This window comes from Typopeltis vanoorti, chromosome 1, assembly GCF_054136105.1.
Source record: "Typopeltis vanoorti isolate ZY-2024b chromosome 1, IOZ_Tvanoo_1.0, whole genome shotgun sequence".
Taxonomy (NCBI): domain Eukaryota; kingdom Metazoa; phylum Arthropoda; class Arachnida; order Uropygi; family Thelyphonidae; genus Typopeltis; species Typopeltis vanoorti.
This window is the reverse complement of record NC_143549.1, coordinates 44,432,206-44,456,361: the sequence shown is the minus strand read 5'-3', so window position 1 is coordinate 44,456,361 and position 24,156 is coordinate 44,432,206. Positions and strand designations below refer to the sequence as shown.

The following is a 24,156-nucleotide window of genomic DNA, read 5'->3' as shown; positions in this document are numbered from 1 at the left end:
CTGAGCACTCTCCTTTCTGCTTCCGACGCTTATTCGGCATAATACGAACATCATCAACTCTGGACTCTAACTGCAGAGACATACGTCCCATCAGAGGATACGGAATAAGACTTCTCTGAGCTTTGAGCGAGAGACTACGACGACACAGGATCTTCACGACATCCGAGTGTCATCTCCAAGAGCGAAAACTTACCACACGAGAAGCAAAGAAAAGAGAGCTTTTTAGGCCTTCACAAAATTTTTATATTTCTCACTACTCTCTAGCTTCCTCCACCTTTGCAACGAGTTGCCCGGAGTTGTACCACCTTACCCCAGTCCTGAAGATACTTTCAGGCTCAAACTTTGTTTGCTCACACTTGGATAAAGGATTAAACTAAATTTATTATACTACTCTCTTCTATTGGGCCTTATTTTCCTTCAATCAGTGTTTGACATCTTGACATTAAGCGCCAGCTTGTACGATAGCAGGACTATGAATAACGCGCGGTAATCAGCACCACAAGTTCATCTGGTGGGACTCTCATTTACTAGGAGCATGACTTGCAATTTTTATAGTGCACATGTAGTATTACTCATCAAGGGATTAAGTACTAAGTATTTAGTACACATGGCATATATTTAGCTCACAAGGAAAAATACTACAATTTCAAGTTTATATCATACAAAATTTTATATCTAATTTATACAAAACAGTAAAGGACATCCAGTACAATTTCAAATTAACCAAACTGGCTTTAGGGAATGGTTGACTTGTTAAACTCTGAATGAGATTTTATTTATTCCATAAATTATTCTCATTCAGAATTTAACACTAGCTTATGGTTTGTAATGTAACTCAGTGTCTCTTGTATATTTGTGTATGCTCCAGATGACGATCTGGATCAAATCTGAAAATAAACCCCAACTCAACATCACCAGAGTTAAAGATCGGTACTATCAACGTAAGAAGCCTGAATGGCAAAGAAATGGAGCTAGCTGAGGAATTAGATAAGTACCAGATCGACATAATAGGGGTGACTGAAACAAAAAAGACCAAAACTGGTGAGCTCTTTCTGAGCAATAAATACAAAATGTTATATTCAGGCAATGACAATCAAGGAAAAGAAGGAGTAGCCATAGTATTCAACACAAAATACGAGGCTAATCTTCTTGAATGGCAGGCAGTCTCAAGTAGAGTAATGTGGGCAAATATGAGAATGGGGAACTGGACAATGAGACTTATTTGTGCCTATGGTCCCACAGAAGGTTCTACTAAGGTAGAAGTGGAGGAATTTTTTGAGGCTTTAGAAAAAGCAACTGACACAATGAAAAATGAAAAGTTGGTCCTTGTTGGGGATCTGAATAGCAGAGTAGGAAATGATTGTCAGACATACAAAAATATTTTGGGAAAATTTGGAGAAAAGAGCAAAGCTAATAATAATGGCAAATATCTGTTGGATTTCTGCTCAGGACATGGACTGGTCATTACTAACACCATGTTCCAACATAAAAATGTGCACAAATTCACATGGAGAGAAGAGGCTAGGAATAAGAAAAGTCTCATTGACTATGTTATTGTTGATAGTGATGTTTTCTTCCTGGTGCAGGACACCAGAGTGTACAGAGGATTTCAAATTGGAAGTGATCACTATTTAGTCTTGAGCAGGATAAAATTGAATTTCATATTGAAAAGAATAACATGTAAGAAAGTTTTAAAGCGAATAAAAGTTGAGCAGCTCTCAGATGTGAACTGTAGACTAAAATACACAAAGATTATTGAAGAAAAAATGAAACAGTTTGAGAACAGGAACCAAACCTTGGAGATCCAGTGGCAAACTCTGAAGAAAACATTGATTGATTCTGCCAGAGAGGCATGTGGTGAGGTTGTTTTAAAGGTTAAAAAAATCAGAACTCCCTGGTGGACACAGGAAGTTAAAGAGGCAGTGAAGGAAAAGAAGAAAGCATACCAAAAGTTCCTGGCAAATAAGTCAGCTTTTGCTCTTAGAGAATATAGAGACAAATGCAAGAATGCTAAACACTGTGTAAAACTAGCTAAACAAAAGTCATGGGAGGACTTTGGCAAGAATATAGAAAATAAATATCAAGAAGGTGGCAAAATATTCTGGAGGTTGTTGAAGAAACTTAAGAATGGAGGAAAGAGTGCTGTAAAAGGAATTAGAGATGATAAAGGTGACATGAAAACGGGAGAAAAAGATATCCTTGAAGTATGGAGTAATTACTTTGAAAAACTGCTAAATGAAACAAGCAGTGATGACAGCACAGTGGTAAAAAACACTGACCAGGCATGCAGTCAGGAATACATATCCATACTTGAAGTAGAAAAAGCCATCAAAGGCTTGAAATGTGGAAAGGCAGCAGGAGTAGATGATATTCGACCTGAAATGCTGAAGTATGGTGGTATAAGAGTATTACAGTGGCTGCACTGCATAGTTCAGAAAGCCTGGACAGAGGGACGAATTCCCGATGATTGGAGTAGAGCTCTCATAGTACCCATATATAAAAAGGGAAATAAAACTGAATGTGAGAATTACAGAGGTATTTCTCTACTGAGTGTTCCTGGCAAGATCTATGCAAGTATACTTGAGAAACGGTTGAGAAGAATTGTGGAAGAAAAGCTTGGTGAAGAACAAGCTGGATTCAGGCCAAATAGAGACTGTCAGGATCAGATCTTCACTTTACGACAAATAGTCGAGAAAGCATGGGAATATAACAAAGATCTGTATTTAAGTTTTGTCGATCTGGAAAAGGCATATGACAAGGTGCCAAGAGAGAAGCTATTCAATATGCTGCAGTTATATGGTGTGAATGGGGCATTATACCAAGCAATACTTAGTCTTTATTTGAGTTGTAAGTCAGCAGTCAGAATTGATGGAAGTACAAGAAGATGGTTTAATGTTAAATCTGGTGTGAGACAAGGATGTACATTATCCCCTCTGTTATTCATTATCTATATGGATCACATTATGAAGGAAAGTGGTATTAAACATGATATCAAAATTGGAGATGTTAATGTCAGCTCTTTGCTTTATGCAGATGATGTTATACTTCTAAATAAATCTGCTACAAGTCTGCAAGATTCTCTGACTAAATCGAATAGCTGTTGTAATAGATATGGTATGAAGGTCAGCAATAAAAAGACAAAGACAATGAAAATAGGCAGAATCATTGAAAATGTCAACTGTGTTGTGAATGGAGAACCTGTGGAACAAGTAAAACATTTCAGCTACTTAGGCACGATTTTTACTGAAGATGGTAAATTAAATAAAGAAATAGACAACAGAATCAGCAAAGCTGGTATGGTGGGAAGTCAATTGAATAAATTCATATGGAATAAGAGAGAAATTAGTCGGAACACTAAATTAGCTGTATACAAGACAGTGTTCAAACCAGTTTTAACTTATGGATCTGAGAGCTGGGTCAGAAGTAAAACACTTGACCCAAGACTAGAGACCACAGATATGAGAGTCCTGAGAAAGATTATAGGCGTGAACAGATGGCAACAATGGCAATATCATATTAAAAACGAGGATATTAGGAAAGAACTTGACATTGTCAGCATCCAGGAATGCGTTAGCAGAGCTAATCTCAGGTGGTATGGTCACTTAAATAGAATGGGCGAGGAAAGATTAGCAAAACAAGTGTTCTCTGCCAGGGTGGCAGCAAAACGACCCAGAGGAAGGCCAAGATATAGGTGGATTGATACGATACAAAGTGCTTTAGACGATAGAAATATAAGATCTGATAATGTTGGAGTCTTGACAAGTAACAGACTGATTTGGAGGAAAATTGTAGATAGGAAATTAATAATGATGTAATTTTTTTCATGTAGTACTATCATATCCTGTACACCCCTTGAGGGTACATGGCAGGAATTTGATGATGATGATGATGACGATCTGGATATGAAGATTGAAACGTCGGGATAATAAAAAGAGTTAGTTATAACATGGATGTAAAATCCATAATTTCGAAAATTGATGCAGTAGCATCGCAACAAGTGCAATAACACTTTGTGGGAAATATGTAGAATAATGTGTAAGCTACATGTTTCTACCAATTTCTTTCATGGTGATTATCACATCTTTTCAGCAGACCCTTGTATGGTTCAACATAAAAACATGCACTTATTCACATGGAGAAACATACAAGGAATAAGAAAAGTCTTAATCACCTAACTAGCCAAGATGTCTATAGACATCAACTTAACATGGATGTGAAGTGCATATTAAAATTGTAACACCATCTATATTACGTTGAAATATATGATGGATACAAAGTGTATGAGGAGTGTGTATTTTATCCATTTGGCCGGTTGTGTGGTTAATGACTGTTATTGTTGATAGTGATGTTTTCCCCACTGGTTCATGACAAGAGTATACAGATGATTTGAAACAGGAAATTATTTAGAGTTGAACAGGATAAAATTAAACTTCATATTGAAAAGAAAGGTGTATAAGAAAGTTTTGAAAGGAATCAAAGTTGAACAGCTATCAGATGTGAACTGTAGGCTCAAATACACAAAATTATTCAAGAAAAACAGTTTGAAAAAAAGAACTAAACCTTGGAGATACAATGGCAATGGAAAACCCTAAAGAAAACTGATTCAACCGAAGAGGGTGGTGAGGTAATATGCAAGTATAGAAAAATCAGAACTCCATGGTGGACTCAGGATGTTAGACAGTCCAGAAAAAGATGAAAACATATCACAAAGTTCCTGGCAAGTAAGTCAACTTGTGCTCTTAAAAGAAAATGTAAGAAAGCAAAGAATCATGTAAAATTAGCTAAACAAAATTAAAAGGAAGACTTTGGTAAGAATATAGAAAATAAATATCAGAAAAGTGATAAAATATTCTGGAGGCTATTGAAAAAGCTCAGGAAGAAGAAAAAGTACAGGTATCCCTTCCTTAACACGGTTTTGCTTCACGGGATTTGATTAACGCAACGAAATTAATTGCGACAATCTCTTCATATATGCAGCAAGAGTTTTAATTAACACGACTTTAAATTTACCAAAATTCATACCAAATACGACATCACTGCTACAAACCATGGACATGGGGGTCACTGCAACTTTCAAAGCCTATTTTCTTAAAAAGACATTCTCAAAGGCAGTAGAAACAACAATGGGAGAAAATGCAATTAAGCTCCAAAAATTTTGGAAAAATTTTAACATTAAACACACTACTGAAAACATTCATGATTAGTGGGAGCAAGTGTGGTGAAGACCTTGGTTTTGATGGTGTTGGATGCAGAAGATGTTAAAGAATTATAAATTTAGTTTAAGCCTTTATCCAACTGTAAGCAAATAAAGTTTGCACCTGAAGTATCTTCAGGACTGAGGCAACTCATGGTAAAGGAGGACCAAGCTCTCATCACTTCTTGTCTTAGTATCTCCCATAATACAAGGCACATCTCCTTGCAGACATGTATAATGCTATGCATTAATGGAAGGGCCACTACTCAGACCGGGTTTCGACCTTTATTGAGGTCTTGTCAGTAGGAGCCAGACCCAGAGGTGGTGATACTAAGATAGAAGCAATGGAGAAGTCATATTTACCTATATGAGTTGCCAAAAGGTGTCTCACCTTATTATTAAATTACTCTGAATTTAGAGAAAGATGTTGAAAGGTTTTTTCTATTTGGTTAGACTATAATAAATTTAGTTTAATCCTTTATCCAAGTGTAAGCAAACAAAGTTTGTGCCTGAAGTATCTTCAGGACTGAGGCAACTCGTGGTAAAGGTGGACCAAGTTCTCATCACTCCTTGTCTTAGTATAATATAATATAAAAAACTTTCAACATCTTTCTCTAAATCCAGAGTAATTTAATAATAAGGTGAGACACCTTTTGGGAACTCTTATAGGTAAATATGACTTCTCCATTGCTTCCACCTTAGTATCACCACCTCTGGGTCTGGCTCCTACTGACAAGACCTCAATAAAGGTCGAAACTCTGTCTGGGTAGTGGCCCTTCCATTAATGCATAGCATTACACATGTCTGCAAGGAGATGTGTTTTGCATAATGGGAGATACTAAGACAAGGAGTGATGAGAGCTTGGTCCACCTTTACCATGAGTTGCCTCAGTCCAGAAGATACTTCAGATGCAAACTTTGTTTGCTTACACTTGGATAAATGATTAAACTAAATTTATTATAGTCTAACCAAGTGGAAAAACCTTTTAAAATGTTAAAGAATTATTGGATTCAAATTCAAAAGATTTCAGTGACAACGATCTTCTTGAAATTGAACAACAACAACAACGCATATGAAGACACCAAACAAATGGAATGTGAAGATGAGGTTCTAAAGGATATAACAATCAAAGAACTGGATGGAATATTTCGCAGTTTAGAATTGCTTAAGCAGCAAGTAATGGATGTGGATCCAGATGTTAATCTAAGAATGCTTGTTTGCCGAGGTCTAGAGAGTCATTTTGCTTATCGTAGAATATATGCTTATAAGAAAAAAATTAAAATGACTCTTGATAACTTTTTTGATAAAAAAGTGCAGTAACTAATGTAGGTACAAGCATTTATTAAACATTTACTTTGCATTCATCTTTTTATCTTTCCTAAAAGAGTACCATACAGTAATCGATTAGGGACAAATTGCAATTGTTACCATTGATTATTATATTTGATTAACATGATTTTGATATATGTGGTAACATCAAGGGATTAATTAATTGCGTTAATAAAGGGATACCTGTACTGTAAAAGGAATCAGAGAATAAAGGAGACATGAAAACAGAAGATAAAGATATTCAAGATATGAGCCTGAGGTGCAATGTAAGTGATGGAGAAAATCTTTTAGTGAATAGACAAATATAGCTAATTGTAAGGCTTGAAAGAAGTTTGAACATATTAAGAACACAAGGAATTCTCCACCCTCATGCATCCCATAATGTAAGGGATGATGGTTCTAGCATTATTTTCTAAAGTTGCAATAACATCATACTGTTGTAAGGGAGTGATAAACATACCTACAAGCATGGATAAGTAACCTTTTCTGTAACTGACAACCCAAGTAAAAGATTTATGTAAAATGGATCTTAGAGTACTGGCTATAAAGTTGTGCTAAACACTAAGATATCCAAAGTCACAGGACCATGATCACTAGTATAGGTTTAGGTAAAGCAGAAGTCTGGTAATTTTTTTTTAAACTGTTACATGAGATTGGTGCTGGAGGCATTGCTGTACTTCAATCTGCAGGTTTTTCCCAGGTAGATATCCTAATGCTTTCTCCCTGATAAACGTTCTGCAGTTTCTTTTAGAGAACATCAGTGAAAAGTGAAGCTATATTGAAATGACCACTTCTGTATATCAGAAAATCATGTCAATTCAAGATGTGAACCACAGTTTTTAATATGGAAGGAAGTTGGGGAGGAGTAATGAGAGAGGAAAAAATCCAATACCAAAATGGTATTGGACCAGTTTATATGTATGGGAACCAATAATCTTGACAATGGGTCTCAAAAGGTGTTTTGGTTTATGTATCTTTTGCAATCCATAAAGCTGGAGGACCATAAGATTATGCAGTTTAAGTTCTTGAATAATTATCGATGACAAAGATATAAAACATTATCAAAAATTACTAGATAATGTTACTATGAATAGGACTGTTAATTAATAGCAATAAGTACAGTGGTCTAAGCAACACAGACATCATTTGTTCATAATCAGAGCTATTGGGAATTGCATAAGAAGGGATAGTGGTTAATATGCCTGCACCTACAAAATATTTTGCCAAACTAGAAGAACAGGCAAATATTCAAATAGAAGAATTTAGAAAATATTTCTTACATGTACACTACACCCAACTGAGGTTATAAATCATTTGACTATGGAACTCCTTGCTATATCTGAGATTTAAAAAATTTGTATGCCTTACTCTACCAGAAAACTGAGAGACCATCAGCTAGGTGACCAAGTCCCCTCCCCTCCGACTGCATGATTTTGGAATGCAGTTTGCCTTATACATCAAGTTATTACATCTATGAAGAATGAAATATACAAAATGAAAAATATGCCAGGGATTACTCAGATAAGCAAGACCTTTTCTTAAGGAAACCAAGGCAAATGGTGGAATGTCAAGCTTACTGAGATAAACTCCAACTTAACACTTGCAGAACTGAAGATACACAAAACTGGCATAAGAAATATTGATAGAAAAGAAATTGCAGAAGAATTAGAGAGGACCAAGCGGATATAATTGGTGTTGCCAACACAAAGACAAAAGATGATTCTTTTAAATAACAATAGGATGCTAGATGTTATATTCAGGCAATAATGACCAAGGAAAAGGAGTAGCATTCAATATCAAACAAATATAATCTTGAATAGCAGACAAGTTCAATGCAACTTATTTGTGCATGTGGTTGCGCAGTGGAAGAACATTTTAGAGAAGGTAGCTGACATGAAGAAAAGGGGATGAGTTGATTCTTCTTGGAGATTTAAACAGCAGAGCATGAAATGAATACTAGACACAGAAAATTTGTAGAAAAGACCAAAAACTAATAAACTTAATTAATGCATTCATAGGACAGTTAATTCTATCTGTAGAGTATCGTAGATGTGAATTACATGTTCTTCTGACTGGTTTGCCTGTCAAGCAGATGCTTACCATTATTAAATCATAAGCATCTGTTGGATTTTCTGTTCAGAACATAGGCTAGTCATTACTAACAATATATTCTTCCAATATGCAAATTAGAGAGAAAAGCATCATCTACTAATGTTATTGTTGACAAGTTATGTTACTTTCATGGTGATTCAGGACATAAGAATATATAGTAGATGGGATTTGAAACTGGAAATGATCATTTGGATTTTGAGCAGGATAAAAATGAATTTTGTATTGACCTGAGCTCCATATAAGATGCAAAGAATATTTGTGGTTTTGCAAGTTAAGATTTGTTTAGCCACCTCATACACAGATGGCAAGATTTTTCTTCCTAGAAACATTGGTTTTTCATTCGCACAAAACAGACAAACTAGCCTAAACAATTCACAGCCATAATCTTGCTGTCTGCATAAAGACAGAAAGAATTCTTCTATATCATACAACTGATTCATTTTAAAAGAAGCCATGTTACTTAGTTGTGACAGGTCAATGAGCTTAACATGCAAAAGAAAATGAAGAGTTTTAAAAATAATCAAAATCAAGGCATTCAATAGGTGAACTGTATACACTAATATATACAAATATTATTGAGAAAATAAAAAAGAAAGGGTATGAAAACAAGAACCAAACTTTCAAGAAAACAAGTGATTAAACCAGAGAACCATATGGTGAAGATGACTGCAAGGACAGAAAAATTCAAACTTCATGGTGGATCATGAAGTTGGGAGGTACTAGAAAGAGAATACAGAAAATGTGCTCAGAGAATACAGAGAGAAATATAAGAAAGTAGAGCAATATGTACAAGAAACTACACAAACGTCCAGGTAAGATCATGGCCATGTAAGAAGACTGACGATAAATATCAGAAAGATAGGAAAAGATTCTGGAGGCTATAGAAAAGCTTAGAAAAACTGCGAAAGAAATGATACATGATAAAGGTGACATAAAAGCTGAAGATAAAGAAATTCAAGATGTGTGGAGTAATTATTTTGAAAGATCAAACATTTTAAGGGAACATGTGCATTAGACATATTTATACAGCTTATACATGCAGAAAAAAATAGTTATTCAAAAACTTCAATATATTTCATCCAATAGACCATACACAGGGGTGTTTAAGGGTCAAAGCTGTATAACTGAGAGGAAATCTCCACATAGCCTTTAAAGGAATGCGGAGAACCGACCAGGGCTTCTGACCTAATGTCCAATCCTCACCTTCTCGTGGTGCACCCTGTTGGGTATCTACTTGGATACTGAACGAACGAGGATGAGCTGGCAATTTGGGATTTAGCCGACCAAATTGTATTCTTATTGGTTAAACCAAAATAAAAAATGATGGTACAACATGACAAAATTTCATGCCGGCTGGGGCGTCGCCCGGTTAAACAAGGCCCCCGTTGTTTTCGCCAGGGAACCAGGGTGAACAGCGAAAAGTCAGCTACTGGAACAAATCTGAAAACAAACCCCAACTCAACATCACCAGAGTTAGAGATCGGTACTATCAACGTAAGAAGCCTGAATGGCAAAGAAATGGAGCTAGCTGAGGAATTAGATAAGTACCAGATCGACATAATAGGGGTGACTGAAACAAAAAAGACCAAAACTGGTGAGATCTTTCTGAGCAATAAATACAAAATGTTATATTCAGGCAATGACAATCAAGGAAAAGAAGGAGTAGCCATAGTATTCAACACAAAATACGAAGCTAATCTTCTTGAATGGCAGTCAGTCTCAAGTAGAGTAATGTGGGCAAATATGAGAATGGGGAACTGGACAATGAGACTTATTTGTGCCTATGGTCCCACAGAAGGTTCTACTAAGGTAGAAGTGCAGGAATTTTTTGACGCTCTAGAAAAAGCAACTGACACAATGAAAAAGGAAAAGTTGGTCCTTGTTGGGGATCTAAATAGCAGAGTAGGAAATGATTGTGAGACATACAAAAATATTTTGGGAAAATTTGAAGAAAAGAGCAAAGCTAATAATAATGGCAAATATCTGTTGGATTTCTGCTCAGGACATGGGCTGGTTATTACTAACACTATGTTCCAACATAAAAATGTGCACAAATTCACATGGAGAGAAGAGGCTAGGAATAAGAAAAGTCTCATTGACTATGTTATTGTTGATAGTGATGTTTTCTCCCTGGTGCAGGACACCAGAGTGTACAGAGGATTTGAAATTGGAAGTGATCACTATTTAGTCTTGAGCAGGATAAAACTGAATTTCATATCGAAAAGAATAACATGTAAGAAAGTTTTAAAGCGAATAAAAGTTGAGCAGCTCTCAGATTTTAACTGTAGACTAAAATACAGAATGATTATTGAAAAGAAAATGAAAGAGTTTGAGAACAGGTATCAAACCTTGGAGATTCAGTGGCAAACTCTGAAGAAAACATTGATTGATTCTGCCAGAGAGGCATGTGGTGAGGTTGTCTGCAAGGATAAAAAAAATCAGAACTCCCTGGTGGACACAGGAAGTTAAAGAGGCAGTGAAGGAAAAGAAGAAAGCATATCAAAAGTTCCTGGCAAATAAGTCAGCTTTTAGTCTTACAGAATACAGACACAAATGTAAGAAAGCTACACAGTGTGTAAAACTAGCTAAACAAAATTCATAGGAGGACTTTGGCAAGAATATAGAAAATAAATATCAAGAAGGTGGCAAAATATTCTGGAGGTTGTTGAAGAAGCTTAGGAATGGAGGAAAGAGTGCTGTAAAAGGAGTTAGAGGTGATAAAGGTGACATGAAAACGGGAGAAAAAGATATCCTTGTAGTATGGAGTAATTACTTTGAAAAACTGCTAAATGAAACAAGCAGTGATGACAGCACAGTGATAAAAAACACTGACCAGGCATGCAGTCAGGAATACATATCCATACTTGAAGTAGAAAAAGCCATCAAAGGCTTGAAATGTGGAAAGGCAGCAGGAGTAGATGATATTCGACCAGAAATGCTGAAGTATGGTGGCATAAAAGTCTTACAGTGGCTGCACTGCATAGTTCAGAAAGCCTGGACAGAGGGACGAATTCCCGATGATTGGAGTAGAGCTCTCATAGTACCCATATATAAAAAGGGAAATAAAACTGAATGTGAGAATTGCAGAGCTATTTCCCTACTGAGTGTTCCTGGCAGATCTATGCAAGTATACTTGAGAAACAGTTGAGAAGAATTGTGGAAGAAAAGCTTGGTGAAGAACAAGCTGGATTCAGGCCAAATAGAGGCTGTCAGAATCAGATCTTCACTTTACGACAAATAGTCGAGAAAGCATGGGAATATAACAAAGATCTGTATTTAAGTTTTGTCGATTTGGAAAAGGCATATGACAAGGTGCCAAGAGAGAAGCTATTCAATACGCTGTGGTTATATGGTGTCAATGGGGCATTATATCAAGCAATACTTAGTCTTTATTTGAGTTGAAGTCAGCAGTTAGAATTGAAGGAAGTACAGGAAAATGGTTTAATGTTAAATCTGGTGTGAGACAAGGATGTACATTATCCCCTCTGTTATTCATTATCTATATGGATCACATTATGAAGGAAAGTGGTATTAAACCTGATATCAAAATTGGAGATGTTAATGTCAGCTCTTTGCGGATGATGTTATACTTCTAAATAAATCCGCTACAAGTCTGCAAGATTCTCTGACTAAATTGAATAGCTGTTGTAATATGGTATGAAGGTCAGCAATAAAAAGACAAAGACAATGAAAATAGGCAGAATCATTGAAAATGTCATCTGTGTTGTGAATGAAGAACCTGTGGAACAAGTAAAAAATTTCAGCTACTTATGACAATTTTTACTGAAGATGGTAAATTAAATATAGAAATAGACAACAGAATCAGCAAAGCTGGTATGGTGGGAAGTCAATTGAATAAATTCATATGGAATAAGAGAGAAATTAGTTGGAACACTAAATTAGCTGTATACAAGACAGTGTTCAAACCAGTTTTAACTTATGGCTCTGAGAGCTGGGTCAGAAGTAAAACACTTGACCAAAGATTAGAGACCGCAGATATGAGAGTCCTGAGAAAGATTAGAGGCGTGAACAGATGGCATCAATGGCAATATCATATTAAAAATGAGGATATTAGGAAAGAACTTGACATTGTCAGCATCCAGGAATGCATTAGCAGAGCTAATCTCAGGTGGTATGGTCACTTAAATAGAATGGGAGAGGAAAGATTAGCAAAACAAGTGTTCTCTGCCAGGTTGGCAGGAAAACGACCCAGAGGAAGACCAAGATATAGGTGGATTGATACGGTACAAAGTGCCTTAGATGATAGAAATATAAGATCTGATAATGTTGGAGTCTTGACAAGTAACAGACTGATTTGGAGGAAAATTGTAGATAGGAAGTTAGTAATGATGTAATTTTTTCATGTAGTACTATCATATCCTGTACACCCCTTGAGGGTACATGGCAGGAATTTGATGATGATGACTATACACATCAGGAAGAAAGACTGGCACCTACATTCAAAACATGAATCATAAGAATGATTCATGCATGTGCTTACTGGCTCGTGTCTCAGCTGTAGCTGAGCTGTCAAGATTGCACTATTATAGTTGAAAGGAGCTGTACATGTTTCTGCAAATTAAATAATCTAAAAAAAAAGTTAATAGTAATCACTTACCAAAACTAAATTGGTATATTGTCAAAACAGTTAAGGTCTTGATGATTTCATAGCATTTCACATGTTTCAAGGGAAAAAAGCAAATTTGAATATGTTTGAATGAAGAATCTATCTGGTTCCAGAGAATTCTGTGTCAATAGCCTGAGAAGCAAAGCAAGACTATCTTGATTTCAAAATTGCAATATAGTCTGGTTGAAACATTGGTTTCTGAAAAAAATTCTATATTTTTTCTACATGAGTAATATAATTATTTATAAATATTTTGAAGAATGTTAAAATATATCAAGCAGTGACAGAACAGTGGCAAAAAGGGTATTCAGGAGAAATACAATAAGGAAGATATATAACCAAGGCAGAAAAGTCAAAAACCTGAAATTTGAAAATAACTAGAAATTACCTCCTAGCTGCCATTGTTGTCAAATGTTAACTGACATTTGACCAGAATGGCAGCTATGGAGGTATATCAGTTGTATAGGGTCTGCAAAATTTAGCCTGATCAGAAAGTTGATATTAAAGATGACAGGTGCAAAACCCTCACAGTAACCATCTATAAAAAAGATAAATAAAATAAATGTGAGAATTATATGGGAATTTCTCTACTGAGTGATATTCTTGCATAAATCTTACCTAGAAGAAAAACACCATAAAAGAAAATACATACCAGGAATGTGGCAATTCACTTTTTTTGATGCCTACATAATATTTATCTATTTTTCCTTGCAAAGAAATAGAAAGTTCCCTAAGTTCATTTTGAACTATGCTTTACACTGTTTAAATGATGCAAATTCTGATTAATAAAAATGTGAAAATAAAGTTGAAAACTTAAACTTGCCAATGTACAGTAAAAACCAATAAGTTATATTCCATTCTGTAACAATGATTTTGTCAACTTGAATACAATCAATGAAGATCTCACCAGTAGTATTTCTTCACTTCTAATAATGGAATTAGACATCCAGTTTCAGTCATATGTGCAACATGGCATTTCCATTGATGTGGAAAAATTAGCCTGTTATTTGGTAAGAAATAAATTCAATAGAGAAATAATGTAACATATTGGGAGGGAAACTCAGTACAAACATTTCTGCTAACAGAAATGTCCATGAAGAAAATACTGACTGGTTGTAAAACCACAACAATAAAACAGAACATTACACAGCAGGCAGCACAAAACACTTAATTTTGAAGGCCTGTGGATCTCAGAGCTAACCCAATCATATAAAGTCAGCGAAACAGACAAATCACCATCCCAACACAAACAAAAAAATGGCTAAAAACATGGGAAAAAAAAAAAAAAAAAAAATGTGGCCACAGAGAACCAAACAACTTTGGCTTGCAGCCCTTAGGAGCTAATCTGGAAGCTCTGCCACCATACATAGCTTCTTTACCCTCCCCTCCCCACAACAAGCAGATGAATTCCTCCCAAAGAACATCTTTTCCCATCTCCAAATATGCACATACCCCACCTCAAAAAACACCAACATTATTGGCTCCCTGTCATCAGTAACATTGCACTTCCTAACTTACACAGAAAAGCAGCTCTTGCTTTTATTAATTAATAAAATTAATAGGTGAACCTTTCAACTTGACTGATAGATGGAAAGATGAATGGTTCCAACACTAACAATCCAAGATTAGCTATATCAGACCCTACATCTAAACTACCTGGATTTGGACTACCAAGCCATCTTTGGACAACCTTAAACCACATTAGAACTTGCCATGGAAGATGTAAACACCATTCACATAAATGGAAATGGACTGACTCTCCTTGTGATTGCAGTTATCACTCTCAAACTATTGACCATATTTTACTGGACTGCCTGATATATGTTTTTGATGGCATTATACAAGATATACATAATGTTACGATGGAAATTGCTTTGTAAAACTTTGTTATGTGGCTTTTAGTTGTCATACATCTGTTACATTGGTGTGTTATGTTTATTGCTGTATTTTACCATCATATTATAAGACACATGAACTGTAGAAAAAAAGAAAAATCCAACAAAAATAAATACACCACCACAACAAAAATAACATTACAAGAAACCACATAAAAATATAAAGCAACTTCAATAAAAAAATCAGCATAATGCTTTCTAGTCATCTACATGGTAGTAGTCACCTGAGTGATGTCACTTCCAGTGATTTTACCAATGTACCACTCACTGGGTCATGTGAGTTCAGTGGTGTCTCGGCAATAGGAAAGTAGGCCATTGTCATATAGTTATACAATAACATGATTTCTGTTACATGGGCTAGGATGCTTGGAATTGTGGCCAAAGCAATTTAACAACATATGACCAGTGTGGATTACAAGTAGAGGTGTACTTGTAATAGCCTATGCCTCTATCACCTAAGGGATCAGATGGTAATATCTGCTCACATATTACAAGAATAATGTTAAGAAAAGAACATTGCCTTTGACCAGATTATTTAATTTAAGTCTCAGGCTGTGGCTAGCTTCTAAGGGAATGGAAGAATGGTAAAATAGTTCCATTGCATAAAGAAGGCTGAAGATAGAAGCAACACATTCAACTAACAAGCATATGAAGAGTAGTGGTTAAGAGCAAAATTCAAGAATGGGAAGACAGGAATGTGATGCTGTATGGGAGACTTATTTGTGCTCCCCAAAGGAAAAGGTGGCTGCATGGTTCTGTGAAGGTCATACATCAGAAAGTTGCTTTTTTTTTTTTTTTAACTAAAGAAAGTAACACTTTTTTTTTTTTTTTTTTATAACTGACAGCTGAGTTTCATAAAGCAAACTACAAATATTTTGCTGGACTTTTCATAAGGTGTACAACAATACTACAGGGAATTCTGCAGTATTCCATAACTGAATATGAATCTGGTAATGTGGATAAGAAGGGGACTGATGGAATATCAGAATAGTTTATGGAAGCAGAATCCAAGAGGAAATTAATTTCACATATTAACACAGTTCCTATATTATACTAATAATAAAATTTATATTAATGAAACAGGAAATGATCTAAGTATTTAGTTTGCTGATGCAAAACTGAATAGGCAATAATAATTAAAAATGTCGAGATCTTGTGGAATGATTTAAATAGATTGACAGTATCACCAAGGAGAATGGTTGTTTAAGTGTAAGATTATGCATAGGAATAAAAAGATTACAATGATGGAGCTGCAGAAAATTATGAGGACAGATGTGGGGGCACTAGAGGACTTGTTCAGAGAACATACTGCATAAGTCGATAAAGTTAGCTGGTTATTGAAGAACACACTGACAAGCAGTGATAAGTTATATTCCTTTATAAGGCTTTTGATACAGTCTCATCTACACCACTGCACAGATCTGGTTGCCTGGGTAGAAAAGAACCAGAAACAAGTGACCAAGATGATAGCAAATCTATAGAATATTCCTTATGAGGGTAGGATAGATTAAGGATTAATAAGCTATAGAAATTGGTGGATGGATGGATGGTGAAAAAAAGGGAGATGTGATGCAGACATCGGTTACTTAAAGGGCATTACAGAATTGATACAGATGAAATTTGTCAGTACATGAGTAATGTGGAAGTTACCTCCTGGAAAGTGAGCAAGAAAAATTATTAGCAAGAGTGTGAGATGTAGTTTTTTTTGTGTGTGTGTGCTACTTGGAAAATAATAAATGAGAACTAGGTTGATAGAGTCGGTTCAATGCTATATTCATGAATGAATTCAAAGTGAAGTATGACATATATTGTGCAAATAACGATGTTGGCGTTTGGTAAAATGTTCAGAGCCTTTCTCCATGAAGATTCTTGTGTAATAATACTTTCATATGAAAAGATATGTGCTCCATATTAAAATTAACAAATGGAACAAAGTTATGCTAGGATAAGTTATCACAGTATTATCCTGTAAACCATGAGGCGTCTGAAATGTCCTTGACTTGTGTTGATGGTTTGAGTTTAGTGCAGAGTGACAACTTCAGTTAATTAAGGCTTATCAAACAAACTGGTCATGTGAGTTCAATATCTATAAAAATAAAAGCAATACTTTTTAGCAACCTGATGCAATGAAAAAGAATTTGCCTCACCTGGATAAGGAAGTGATAATATGATGAAGTCACTATACCTATTTTCTTTATCAACTTTTTCAGATGATGTCACACTAAAAATAAACAGATATACAGAGTAAATGGATCAATACTTTGTTTCAGTTCATATTTTCAAATTTTATTGGAAGTCAGTAAGATAAGATTCTCAATAAAATTCAAATATTCTGAGGTTTTAATACTGAAATCTTATTTTTAAAAAGATGCAACAATAACTTGTGTTTTTTATGGTATGTCTGAAATAGAAAAAATTATAATACACATGAAAACATTTGAACAATGAAGAAAGAATTAAGCAGGAGTTTTTCTGCTGCTTGAGAACCAACAGTTCAATTGAATGTTTAGTTTGATTTCAATGTTATACTTTAAGATGAGACGAGACTTTTTTTCCTCAGCCATCAAAACTGGATCAGCTTCCCCTTAGGTCGATCACTACCTATCATGGTAAATGGTTCCCTCTCAAATATCCTCACCAGTGCAGGTGTTCACAGGACTACACTCTTATCCACTCTCTCCATCAAATTAATAATTACCTACTCTGACTTCAAAAAAAAATTAAGAACTGTGACTTATTTGGGAGATTAACAAATATCCCAAATAAGTGACAATTCTTAATTTTAATTCACTTTTTTGAAAGGCGATTACATCAGAGGCTGTTGCAATGTGTTTTTATCGCTATAGTCTCAATGTTCACCACCCCTACATTATCTCTGATGTTTGGCAGCTCTAAAAAATATGCTACCAAATGGCTTTCCGTCTATCAAAATATCACAGATCAGAGTGCACTACAATTTTCCCCTAATCTGAAGACAGTTATTCCAAAAAGATTTTATTTCAATCCATAAATTGATTTGTTCACTTCTAACTGCATCTCTATTTTACTAGATTTTTTAAGTTTTTATGGCTTTTAAATTTGTCTTTTTTTATACTTCAAAAGTTTTAATGTACTTTTAATGTCCAACACAGTTTTATATTTTTTCACCAGAAGATTGAAGAAGTTTTTATTGCTGTTTTTTGTACTCATTCACCATCTATTTATTTATTGGTTCATTATCATTCTCTAACATCATCATGCTCTTTCATTACTGATTTATTATTTCATTGTCTTTTACATGAACTCTGATAAATCTTAAAATTACATGAAGGTCTAGAAACTACATAAAGATTTTAGTGCTAGAAAATTTAGACAATGATACTGATTTATGATTGTTTTCATTAATGGTTTTTTAATATTTTAATTTAAAGAAAATTGTAGCAGGAAAAAAAAAAAAAAAAAAAACTATTTCACAGAATAAAATTTGCTTATTACTTTATACTAAAAGTCGCAGAAAGAAGCTACATGAACCATAGGTTCAGAGATGCTATTAATTTATCATTATTATGTAACACCTCCAGGGAGTCCAAAAACTCATCGAGGGAGGGCACCTATTCTACAACTCTGTCTCCACCAATTCAACAACCGCAACTACCTTTGTCATCTATACTAACACCATCTACTGCCGACCATCACCAATAGTATTTTCACAGACATCCTCCATGCCCACGGCAGGATTCGAACCCGTAGCCTTTTGGCTGGAGAGTGGATATGCTAACCACTTGGCCAACCAGGCCAGCAATTCCTTAGACCACTTACAACCTTTTGTGAGTGAGAATCATAAAAAAAGGTTTTCATTCATCCTTCCTGCACAAAATTATCAAATACCTCCACAGTTCTAAAGGATTTATCTTATAGAACTGTACCATGTCATGAGCTAATACATAACTCCAGACCTAGTAATGAATGAGTAATGAATCTTTAAACAAAAGTAAACAAAATCAAAGCTATGTAAATTAATGATTAGTATTCCCATTAATTTTGTGTATGTCTGTGTGTGAGAGAGAGATGTTAAATTTATCCTAAAACTTGAATAATTTGGAATGTAAGCAACTAAAAGAAGCCCAAACTTAGCATGAGTTTGAGTGAGAATCACAAAATTCTGACACTAAGTACCAATAAAAATTGTTGGCTGAATGCTTAGCATACTTAGTGGTTAGCTCTCCAACCAAAAGGCTCTAGGTTCAAATCCTGCCATGGTTATGGATGTCTCAAGGATTGCAAATTTGGAGAGCTTTGATCATCAAGGTATGTAATATTAATTTAAAAAATATAAACAAAAAATATGTAAATATCTTATCTCATCCACAGTATCAATGTACTATAGGTTTACAACTTTGTGGATGGAAACCATATCAACATTTTTTTTTTTTTGACCATTGTTACTTCTATAAATTAATTTTGGATGTTGCACATAAATCTCCTTTTCAAACAAATAAAATTAAGTAGAAGGAATTGATTAATTGATTCCTAAAATGTGTTATAGTTTAAGTAGAAGGAAGTTTGAATAATCATGCAGACAATTTCAAAAGAAAACCAAACAATATAACGTGTCTGTAGTCTCAATGGCAGTAGTCAGTAGTCACCAGTAATGAAGTAGAATTCTCCAATCATTAGAATGAATGGCTCAATGCATAAATTATGCAGGAAGGAAAAAAAGAAACCCATACTTAAAAAGAAATGCTTTCAGTAAATGTCTGACTATTATCACCATGCTCAAGTATAAAAATAAATGGAAATTCACGAATTTAAATGAAAGAAACAAAAACGAAAAACAAAAACAAACGAAAGACAAAAAGACAAGTAGAAGTTAAGGTGGATTAATGTAATTAATAACAGCTGCAGACTGACAAAGGATAGGATTAACAGAAAGGGAATATGAAATAAAAATTGACTAATCATGAGTAGGATAAAATATCACCAAAAACTAATGTACAATAATTTTAAACAAAATCAGTGTGGAACATCTTTTAGTGCAAACTATAAAGTCAAATATGTAGATTATTACTGTAGAAAAAATTGAAACAGAAAACTTCCTGATAAATGTAAGACACAGTAACATTCCAATATTGGGTGTAAAAAATAAATCAATGAACAATTTCTAGTGTTAAATATCCTGTCTCTGTGGTACTTTCAGTAATAATAATAAGCCTTAGTTGTAGAGACCTAAATTCAAATCTCCTGGAGGACAAAGAACCATTGTAAAGGCAGGTCAAGATGTTATAGCTAAGTAATAAGATTTATACTACCATTTTAAAATAATCCTGTATTCAAAACCAAATTTTTCTATACATTTTGTATTTTAAAGTAAAATGGAGAAGAGAAAAAAAAAGATAATTTAGTGGCTTACAGACATTACATAAGAGTATTTTTTCAGATATAGAAATATTCAAGTGTTAGTGACTAGTATAAATGCAGGTAGAAAGAGTGGAACAATGTTGGTATGTTTAAAAACATGAATGAACATGAAGTCAAGCCTCGTGAACAGTAATACCTAGTAGACGAGATGGTTGATAGATTAACTCGCTGTGATCAAGTGAATCAAAGCAGGTAGTAAAGATGAGCAGACTTACATTAGTGTAAGGATTAATGATAATCTTATACACCCACCCAGATTATATCAGAAAGTGGTGGTGAACATATAAAAGTACAAGACAGACATTGGTGCAATGTTTACCAATGCTTGACAAGGCTATTTAAGAGATTTTAACAGATAATGTTGAATAAGGTTGCATATTGGCAAATCAGCTAAAACTGTAGCATGTTTCTTTGCTTTTTAGTAATATAACTAAATCAGTTATATTACTAATATAACACTGAACTATGTTCCCAACCTCCCACAGGGTGGAACATTCCTAGTGTAGTATAAACTTACTAGCAGAACCATATGATAGATTAATGTAATTAAGTACCAGATATAGCCATAAGTACTATTATAACTTGAAGAGCACAAACCTTTAATCTATCAGCAAATCATTCACAGCTTTTAGCACATATAAGTCACATGTATAATGTGCATATAGCAGCACTCTGTTCAAAATGCCCCCTTTTTTTTTTTTTTTTTATCTTCACACAAGCAGTCTGTGAGGCTACATATCGATTGTGGTGCACACAGTGGCATATTTAGGTATTTCTCATCCCTAGGCCTGCAGAAAGTGCTGCCCCCTCATGACCTGCCCATAGGCAAGTCATGATCCTAACCTCCAGTGACTGAAGTTGCCATAGAATCCCACTTGCTTCACATCACATAACTTTCTTCTGGGTGGTGTCATTTTCAATTTCGGACAAAGTGGAAATTATTTCCGTCCATCCCTCACGAAGGCTCCGACAGGCATTGTCATGAACTGACCAATGAGTAGGCGAAGGACGTTTGATTACTTTTGCAGAAGTTTCCAGGTGCTTTCTTAGCACACTCTGCCGATATGTTGAAGATGTGAAAAATGCATACAGTTTTTGAAGAATACCAAAAAATGCAGAAGAGCATGGACAGGATTCAGCAACGCAAGTACCAATTTGAGACAGAGAATGTCCAGCGCATGGTGTGAATTCTGCCGATGAATTTATTTCAAGAATTCTTGCTTGCAGTCCTATATACTTTCCTGACATGTTATTAGCATTATCATATGCCTGCCCTCTGCAATTTGCTATATCAATTCCAAGCTAGTTTTGTGAAGTCAAAACCGCCTCTTGTAACTCTTCAGATTTGTGCCTTACGTTAGGAATGAAACACAAGAAACACTCCACAGGAGTTCGATGTTCTTTCACATATTGTACAATGAAGGACAGCTGATCAACATGAGACAAGTCTAGTGATGAGTCAACACTTATGGAATAGTACTTAGCTATTTTAAGTTCTTTCACAATAAATCCGTTTACTTTCTTGCCCGTTATTTTAATAAATTCCTCATGCATAGCAAAGGAAAGATAGGAAACTTAACCTTTTCCTTTTTACCCCCGCTTTTGGCAATGTGCTCAGCAAGAAAGGGATCAAATTCACTAATCCCTATTGCCTTTGTGTCGAGTTACCGACAACAATACATTAGCTTTCCGTGCACGTGTCTCGGTCTGTATAGTTATGTAGAATCCAATTACATGCCAATATGATTGCAGACTAAACTTACAATGAGGAAAAGAAAAATATTTCTCTACTTGTGAGTAGATGCAGCATATAAGGAACATGTTATAATTAAAAAATGAGAGCCTGGAAATTTCCGCCGTCCCTCAAAATTTGCCGCTCTAGGCCTGGGCCTATACCTAAATACGCCACTGGGTGCATACAACATCCAATGGAAAATGCTGCCACTGCTTGCTCCAAATCCACCTTCAGGCTGGCAATGCTGGAATGTTGTTTCTTGCAAGTCAAGAGAAACATGTAGCTGTACACAGCTACATGGTTCTCATAATCTCCCTACTGCATGTTTACCTGTACAGCTAAACAATTGTCTACTGATAAACATGTGAATATTGATAACACTACTAATGGAACCAGGCTCGTAACAGCTCGTAACATATGGCAAGACTGTATATGGCTGTGTGATCAAGTGATAAGGTTGCAATCACGGTGAAAGGTAAAAATAATGAAGAGTTCAATAATGATCGTTATGCAATTATCTTTTAAAAAGATAAAACTTTGTATCTGCATTCTTATAGTGACATTATCACAACCAAACCTAAAGCTATTTTTTGTATTAGGTAATACACACAAGTTTGTTTCACCTAACTAATTAAAACGAACCAATTACAACAAAAATGATTTCAAATAATTTTGATAATCAAAGTTTATCAGTAGACAACAGTTAGTCTTGTGTTGCACGCTGCAATTACTTATATTAGTCCCACTGTTACACCGGATTTTGGTTGTCTCGCATTTGTAACAGACTTTGTGTGCTCTGAAGATGCTGGATATAATACCAGCAAAATATTAGCTTTTAAGTTAATAAATAGTTATTTTTATGTTAATCCATGTTCGCATCAATACCATTTAAATCATTTAACATGTGTGATGAATACATAAGCCTATCCATGAAGTTATAAAATAAAAAAAGCTAACTAAAAAATTTTCTTCAAGCAGTTGGGATGAAAGATTAGTTTAACAATAAAATGACTGCCCAGTATTATCACCCAAACTGATTATGGATTAATATAATACTGAGGTTGAATTTTTGACGGTTGCTATTTCCATTGTTTCTGATAAGTTATTCAAAGAACTTTATCAAGCAATACTTTATAAAAAATCTGAACTATGTATAAACTTTATAATATGAAATCAAATCAAATCAAAATTATGAAAGCTCTTCCAGAGAATCCAAGGACTGAAGACCCATTTAGATACTAATACTTAAATACCTATTATATTTCTCCTTGAACCGATTTTGTGAAAATTCACTCAAACTTTGCTCATTCCACATCAAAGCCATGAGGACTTGGACCACACATTTGCTTTATTACATTCCTAGCCAAATTCCATAATGATCAAGTTCTACCTCCACATTCCATAAGCTATAAAATCTAAGATTTTGCAGCTTATGATTAAGATCTTGCAAGAGGATGTTACAATATATCTATACTGTAGCATCCTCTTGCTAACTTGCATGTTTCAATTATGTCTCCTCTCTTCATCTATTCTCAGTCTCTCCTCATATGCACAATTCTCACATTCACTTCAATTTGTCCTCATAAAGACAATACTACAGACAGTTATCTTGATTACTCTGGCAACTACATGTCTTTAGAATCTTAGCACAACAGTTCAGATGTGGGCTTATCAAATTCTTCAAAGTGAGAAAATAGCTTCCTTATTCAAATTAGTGGATTCTCTTTCCAATGCAATGACTTAACACCTTAACAAATGATGTCGGTGGCCTCTATATACAAACAGACTTGTCAAGATTTTATTATTGAGTCCATACACGAGAAGTTAGTTGATCAACCCATAAAACATTAGTAGTGTGTATGGGTTG

At 34.8% G+C, this 24,156-nt stretch overlaps 1 protein-coding gene across 1 annotated transcript in view; it reads right to left on the bottom strand.

The window, feature by feature from the left end:
- The window catches only part of EDTP (Egg-derived tyrosine phosphatase), a 451,026-nt gene that overhangs the window by 209,790 nt on the left and 217,080 nt on the right, over positions 1 to 24,156 (bottom strand). The window contains exon 9 of the mRNA XM_090399919.1: positions 17,305 to 17,378. Coding sequence (XP_090256045.1) covers positions 17,305 to 17,378 — 74 coding nt within the window. The remainder of the gene's footprint in view (positions 1 to 17,304; positions 17,379 to 24,156) is intronic.